This window comes from Idiotropiscis lumnitzeri, chromosome 1 (assembly GCF_059441095.1).
Source record: "Idiotropiscis lumnitzeri isolate Australia: NSW breed Sydney's pygmy pipehorse chromosome 1, RoL_Ilum_1.0, whole genome shotgun sequence".
NCBI classification, from domain to species: Eukaryota; Metazoa; Chordata; class Actinopteri; order Syngnathiformes; family Syngnathidae; genus Idiotropiscis; species Idiotropiscis lumnitzeri.
Window position 1 is genome coordinate 33,011,412 of NC_142391.1, and position 7,563 is coordinate 33,018,974.

The 7,563-nt window shown below is 39.9% G+C and overlaps 1 protein-coding gene across 1 annotated transcript; it reads right to left on the reverse strand.

Annotated features, from left to right (window-relative positions):
• Positions 1–32: 32 nt before the first annotated feature.
• On the reverse strand, positions 33–7,079 carry qng1 (Q-nucleotide N-glycosylase 1). Its single transcript, XM_088295758.1, has 7 exons — positions 6,950–7,079; positions 6,400–6,594; positions 5,406–5,552; positions 4,758–4,870; positions 3,193–3,336; positions 1,534–1,729; positions 33–1,462 (listed from the first exon to the last, which is right to left on the reverse strand). The coding sequence occupies exons 2-7, from the start codon at positions 6,587–6,589 to the stop codon at positions 1,233–1,235; spliced, it is 1,020 nt and encodes a 339-aa protein (XP_088151884.1). The 5' UTR covers positions 6,590–6,594; positions 6,950–7,079; the 3' UTR covers positions 33–1,232.
• Between the last annotated feature and the right edge of the window lie 484 nt (positions 7,080–7,563).

The following is a 7,563-nucleotide window of genomic DNA, read 5'->3' on the forward strand; positions in this document are numbered from 1 at the left end:
ATTGGTTTCTCTTTCATAATCCAGTCCGTATCATCAGCCTATCGATTTATTAATTCCACGCGATTCTAATCGAGCCAGGAGAAGTGATGGCTAAATAGTTGTTGACATTTGAGCGTCCGTTGAGGCAGCTCGGTAGGCATGGAAACCGTCGCTGGAGTCAAAGAATGTGCTCCAAGAGTCCCCTCGATGGAGCAACTTGAAGACATTATAAATTAAACAGCGCCCTCACATGGGACTTCCAAAACTTGCATGCAACATTGAAGGACAGACCAATGTTTTGAGCTAAACTAGTTGGCGCTTTTCATTTTCCATTAACAATCTGATAATGTTGGCTATATGGCATATACATAAATGTAGATCTATTAATCAGAAAACAGATTTTCGTATGTCAAATTATTTTAAAACTATTGAACAATCCACAAATGTGAAAGTACAGACGACTGTGTTTATGTACTCTTCATATTTGTGTATTATGCCGCCCCTCCTTGCAAAATAGTTGGCCTTTTTGCTGAGGCTACTTCATCCGTATTCCACTTCATATATATATATATATATATAATCTGTGGCCACTTCCCTATGAGTCTGAGAATATTCGGTTAGAACTCTAGCGATGGTGAGGTACTGTAGATCAATTAGCTGCCATCTTGGTTTAATGATTTAAAATGAACAGCATATTGAAGAGGGTGGTTACTATTCTCATTGAATCATAAAATCGGTTGGCCCATTCAATTGCAATGGCGTGCAAAGAAAACAGTTCAAATTTGGTTTGCCGGCCAAACAATATACTGCATTTCAGGTTCATCCTGAAATTTCATCTGGAAGATATTTACTTAGCTGTGTGGAGATGGGTTAATCGAGCACCCTAAAAAGACCTACTGTATGTATGAAAAACAAGAAATACAGATCAAATGTTAGCTAGTAATCATTTTTTGAGTTTGTTTCTTTCTCACAGATGGCCTTCAGATTTTGTGCTCACACTGCGTTTTGAAATCATTCATAATTAGTTCAAATTAAATTTTCACTGGAGTTCAATGTGGTTATGTCATAATAGTAGTGGGAAACGTTGTGAAAATGATTAACATGATGTCCTTCATTTACATCACAAGAACCTGGCATTTGAACAGGGGTGTGTAAACTTTTTGTATCTCCTGAGTAACTACCAGGAAAAAGGATTAAAATAATGTACATAGAGGTAGTTGGCTTGATCCTGGACACGAGCAGCGTCTATCTCGTCAATAGTAAACACATCGTGTGTGGTGTATGGGAATGTGGGCCATCTCTCGGTGGTGCTGCTTGGCGTACGGCCACAGGTAGAAGTCGATGAGCACCGAGTTGATGCCGCTGCTGTCGGCACCCTGTTCCCGCGCCAGCTCGTCCAAGCAGGCCTTGATGCGCTCCACTGCCCAAATAGAGCACGCCCGGATCTCCACCTCCCTGCGGTCACCTGACTGCAACTGCTCGCCTGAAGGCAGAAATTTGGTATTGGATCTCAGTGGAAAGTGCAAGTGAACATAATGTTGTGACAACACACACCACTCTTGAGCGTGCGCATCAGAGCGTCAGAGTATCGCAGCGCGCCCAGGAAGGCGAGGGCCTGTGGGACCCGGTAGTCAGCGAACATGGTGAGCCAATCTATATTGACGATGTCTGTCTCGCCTCTGGCCGCCGCGATGGCCCAGAAATCTGCCACCAGGATCTGAGCCCTCTTGTATAACGAGATCCTCCTCCCCTTAAACGAAGCAAAACATGTTCTCATGATGACATCTATTTTCTAACATGCAGTATATAGTGCTGTCAATCACAAAAATGTACACGTTTAATTGCGATTAATCATATTTTTTAACTACTGTTTTTTGTGAAGCTTGTAACAGATATTTACTTGAATATCTTGGAATTGATACAAAATCACCAAATACCAAGTATATTTAATTCAAAGACAATTCTAATAGCTTTCTTTGATTTTTGAATACGATCTGAACAAAGACATGTTTACAGGCCTCTGTCCTGTTTTAATGAACCGTTTGGCCTTCTCTACTATAATATTTTAATGGTGACCACAATGGCGGTAGGTGGAGTCATGTATTTTGCTGATTTGATGAACTGTGGATGATTGCTGTGACGTAACAAAATGAGTAAAAAAGGAAGGTACAACATGAGAACTCTGGCTGTGTTCTTTGTGTCACACGTTTCTTCTTTGCCATCAACATTACTCCTCTGTGATGGGATCACATTAAGAAAAACAAAGCAACAAAGTAAAACGTGTGGATTTCATCCCTGAAGTCTTACACATTTGCTAAAATGTGGAATCAATTCTTTTGATGCTCACTTGAGATATAGTCGTTTGTGTGACTTGAATGAAGTGTATGAATTTGATTGACATGATTAACATTAAAGCATTTTTTTTTAATTCAACAACTATTTTTACTTCCTAACCACATATAGAATTTTAAGGGGCACAATGAATTTAATCAATTTTAGAATAGCACTGTAGCATAAAAAAGTAAACTCAAGTCAACGCTTCCAATACAGTGTTTGGTTGACTTGGTACTTTTTCCTTGTTGCCATTAATTTCTGTGATAACATCGCACAGAAAAAAAGCCATATAAAAAACACAAACAAAAAAACACTTGAGGAGCAAATCCTTTAGATCTGCTGATGTCACACATGATGACAATGATGATTCAAATATAAAGAAAAATCAACTCCAGAAAATGTGGCGTACATTTAAAAAAATATATATCCATTCTGATATACAGCCTTGACGCAACAAAATGCGGCCAGCAGATGGAGCGCTCACATTGCAGCTGCTTCACCTCAGCATGCTGAAGGATCAGCTCATTATAGACATGCATCCATGCATTTAGTATAGCGTTGGACTCAAAGGCATCACAGATGAACTGGAGCCTATCCGAGCTGACTCAGGGTAAGTGACACCGTCAGATTGGTCCCCAGTCACGCAGGGCACATATTTTCTAAACCAATGATTCTCAAAGTTTGCTCGAGTTTAGTTGTATTGAACATTTCAATTCAATTAATTTACATTGAATCTTTAAAATAGTTATATTGTTTTAAATGCAATGGCATAAAGATGTAATGACCGAAGGATATCCATGTGAGCACGGGGAGAACGGAAATGTGATGTAAACGAGCTCATCACTAGTCCATGCGGGTTCATACAACTGGACTAAACACCTGGTAAACAGCTTCGTCTCGGTAGGAGGGAATCTTCTCCACGATGAGTTCGACCATCTTGCGGGCGTCGTTCTTTGCCTGGCTGATGAAACTCTGGAAGCTTCCGCCATGTTGCAACAGCACACGGCCACCTTCAGTCAATACCTTGAAAGAAAGACTCGGCATGTAAATGAGCTCGGGAGCGCTTGTGATGCCAACCTGTTAATCGGATTGAGACATCAGCCTCATTTAAACATAGTAGTTTACCTCTGTAATGGTGGAAGAGATGACTTTGCCACGCCAAGTAGAGGACTAAGAGGCTGGTTATATTTCGCAGCCAACGCTTTGCCAGTGCAATGCACATCCCTATAATTAGCATTTAAGTAGCAGAATAGCATTTGCACTAAGGAAAACATGACCTTTTTAAACAACAAGACATCGAAAGGCGACATCAAGGACAGAATAAACAACGATGTCGCTAATCGATCAAAGCGCTTACCAATCAGATTGCTCCCATGTCATCCTCTCACGCTACTGGAATGCTATGTTACACTACGATGTACTAACCTGTGCGCGAGTGACTTGCTATGATGGCGTTACGGCGCGACGACATCGCCAGAGTCACCAAATGTAGTCACTTGTTTGTTTTTACAGTCGTTGACTTCTTTTTACACTTCAAAAATGTATATGATTCAACTTTGCGTTAGATCTTCACTAAAATTCATCAAAATCAAGACGATGCATTTTATTATTTACATTTGCATTACATTTAAGAATGATAAATTGTGATTTGTACCTTGCCTGTTTAGTTTAAGGTTTTAGGATGATGATGATTTCACCCTGGAATGGACAACCCCATTATTTCCTAGGAGACTTTTTTTTTAATTTTAACAATTACAGCTGCCTCAAGGGATTACTGTACTGTTATTAACGGTGTCATGACAGCCACTGATTGTCTCAAACAGATTTCTGTTTGGTTATTTTCTATGGATTATTCTTAAAGGTTCCATTAAAAGTTCCATTGTGTATCCTGTTGCACTGAATATTTGTACAAGGGGAAATGTTTTTACCATCTTTTCATACTTGCACCACAGTGGAATTTTTACTTTTGTTTTTTAAATAAGCAACTCAGATGTTGACCACCATCGTCAATTATAATGAGAAAATATTAGCCTGGCCGGTGCAGTTTGTAAAGCTTATTTTATAGCCACATATGGACCGCAGAAAAAATGATTTCTATTAACATTCTCAAATTTCTCAATTTCAACATTTGCATGACGGTCCTAAAAGTCAAAATGTTGCTTCAGGCGACTTAATAAAGCTTTTATGATGACCGCAGTTTGACCCATGAAGAAATTATTTATATTTACATTATTTCCCATTCGATACTCTTACGAAATACCGACAAATGAATCAACATCTTGATAAACGATTGTGCTCAACTTTAAGAGGTTCTGCTGTATGTCATGTTGTGCCTGAAGAACTGAGCCAATGCTAAATATAACATTTCACTGTGGTTAATTTCTTCTGACATTTTAGTGACAGTCAAGAATGTTAAAATGTGAACATGAAGATTATTTTGGAACCTGATGGCGCTGCTGAAGCATAGGCATGGGTGTTTCGTTGTCAGATCGAAGGATGTGCCCGAGCTCCTCGATCGATATCTGGGAGAAGAATTTAGGGTCGGTAATTGGTAGTCCTGAGAAGGCAAGAGAAGCGAGGTCAACGGACACTCGGGTATGAAGGTTGAGCAACAGGAATAATAGTCATTTCCATCAAGTAGCTCAAACAACATCATTTTATGTGATTCACGGGGAGCAGCATTCCATATGAGATGTCATTTATAAATATCCGGAGTCTAATTGTAAATGATGCATACGACATTATGAGCAATTCCCCAAGCGGTTTAAGTTCAAGTGAAGGGCACGCGCTCGATAATTGGAAGTGGCAGATGCACAGCATGTGGACGAACAGAGAAGAAGTGTTTACATACAGATTAATTCAAACATGTGAGGATGTTGTTTTTAAGAGCTCCTATCGTTCAAATTTGTTTTGAATGTCATTGTCATTTTTTTTCCAAAAGCAACGGGGGAAAAACAAATTGATTAAAATCATATATCAGATTTTTGTCGAAAAAAAAAACAAAAAACAGATTTGACTTTAAGGTCATAGCTCTACTAGTTGATGCTTCTTTATGCAGCAAAAAATTTGGTCATAGAAACACGCCATCTCACCTTCTTCCATGGCTCTGGTGATGGCAGCACATAAGGTCATGTAGCCTGTGTGCGTGGTCCCTCGGAAGGTCACCTCACACTGTTGTGTTTCCTCATTGGGCCAGAAGGAGAAGTTCATGGTGTCAACCACGAACACCCAGTTGAAGGCCTGCAGGGTTAGAAGTTGGACCGATACAATAAGTCAAATGCTAGACCTGGGGAGGCAAGTTTTAATCAGCAGCGTGCATGTTTACAAGAGCGAGGCAGCAACAGGGAGATGAATGGCTGAACTTGCAAATGAATAAACACATCTAACAGTGGAACTAAACATAGGGAACAAAGGTGAACACCTCAATTGAAGACTCAAATGACCGCCAAGAAATAGCTTGTTGGCAAGCAAACTATTTATTTCTGGCTAATGAAGATCACCAGAAAAAAGATGGGGCTCGACCATTTGGATTGTGGGGTGTGGGGATGTTTCTAATACGACTCAAAAGGCAAAAAGAGCAAATATATTTCTACATCAATAAACGTACATTGCATATCTTTTTGTTGTTGTCGCTGTGGGTGAGGCAATTAGCAACATGCGCTGACAGGCAGCTACAAATGGAATTTGGGGGTGACAGGAATTTTTCTATAGTGACTCCAGTGGAAAAAGATCCATTCACAATTTGTTTACCACCAAACAAAGCCACAAAAATCAAGGTTTACCCTATTTTTGTTTGTTCTGTCGGTACACTTGTTAGCTACCACGTTACTTTTTGGGAGTATATGGAGAATAACATTTGGAATAGGTCAGGCTCTACCGCCTGGTATTCTGGGGCAGAGGGGGCTATTTGCTTTGTGACTCAAACAACAAAAAGAAATTAATTAAAAAATAATAATAATAATTGAATTTCGGACACAAAAACGAAAAAAGGTGCCCAGGGATTCGTTGGTCGCACTCTTCACCGGAGCATTTTGAATTTTAGAGTTTAAAGGCCCAACATTGGATGCTATATATGACGTTGACTTCCCTGGTCAGAGGTGGGTGCAGGGGCAAGGGGGTTGGCTTTCTTCCAGCCACTGGCGCTGAGCTCATCACAACCACGCAGATCGTAGAGCATCTGTGCCACCTTCCGGACACCTTCTTCCTCCACAAACACATGCTGACTTTGTTCTGCTACAAACTGGCCGGACTCTCGTGGGAATAAGGGAGGCTCCATGAAGTCTGAGAAACAGATCATGCAAACATGTTTTTGACTTGCGACACAAACCTTAAACCAGTGACCAACATGTGTCATTCACATTAAAAGCAGCCTAAATGAGTTTTCTAAGATATTAATTTGTCTAAATCTTTCTGAGGCATTGTCACATAATTTAGCACCAAGTTTGTCTACCTCGTTCTGAGGATTTGTCACATAATTCAGCATTAAGTGCAATTATGGCAATGCAAAGCAGTGTTAAATCACGTGACAGCGTTTCACTAGGAAATTCGGAACTACTGAGGTTTAAACACCCCGACGTTAATATACATATTTTCGTTTGTGTAATCACATTGTGTCAACTTTATTATTAAAAATTACCAATGAATAAGGACTGTTGACTGTCGCCGACTCGTAGATTCGCTTCCTGTTTGCAAGGACTTCGGCCAATCACGCGACCGTTATCGACTCTCAGCCAATCACAGAGCAGGTCAGCTGAAGCTTTTTCTGTTTGCGTCGTTTCTGTGACTAATTAACAGCGATATGTTCGTACATTTGGACTGGGCCAATGAAATAAAAAGTAAAGTAAGAGTGAATTTAAAAAATGCATATACACGTGGACAAAATCGTCATTAAACCCCTGTTCATGAAAAAAAAACCGGCCAATTAAATAAACTGTCAAAAGTATTACAAACCTCCTTAACCAATGATTGTCATCGGTTTTAAATTAAAAGTTCACAAGAACTATTTGAAAAAACAAACATGCCTATGGAATACTGAATGTGCCATAAATAAATACACCATGAAACGTTTAATTAAAATTGTCAATTTCATTCTCCTCCAAATGCGTCAAAAGGGCCACTACCAACTGTTTGTGTATAAAGAGACATGAGAAAGAAGTCTGCGTTCAAGCGTGCCTGTATTTCCTTATTCTGACATCACAAAGCCTGCGCCTCCCAACTGCTACTGGGGCATATTACAAGATGGGAGGCAAT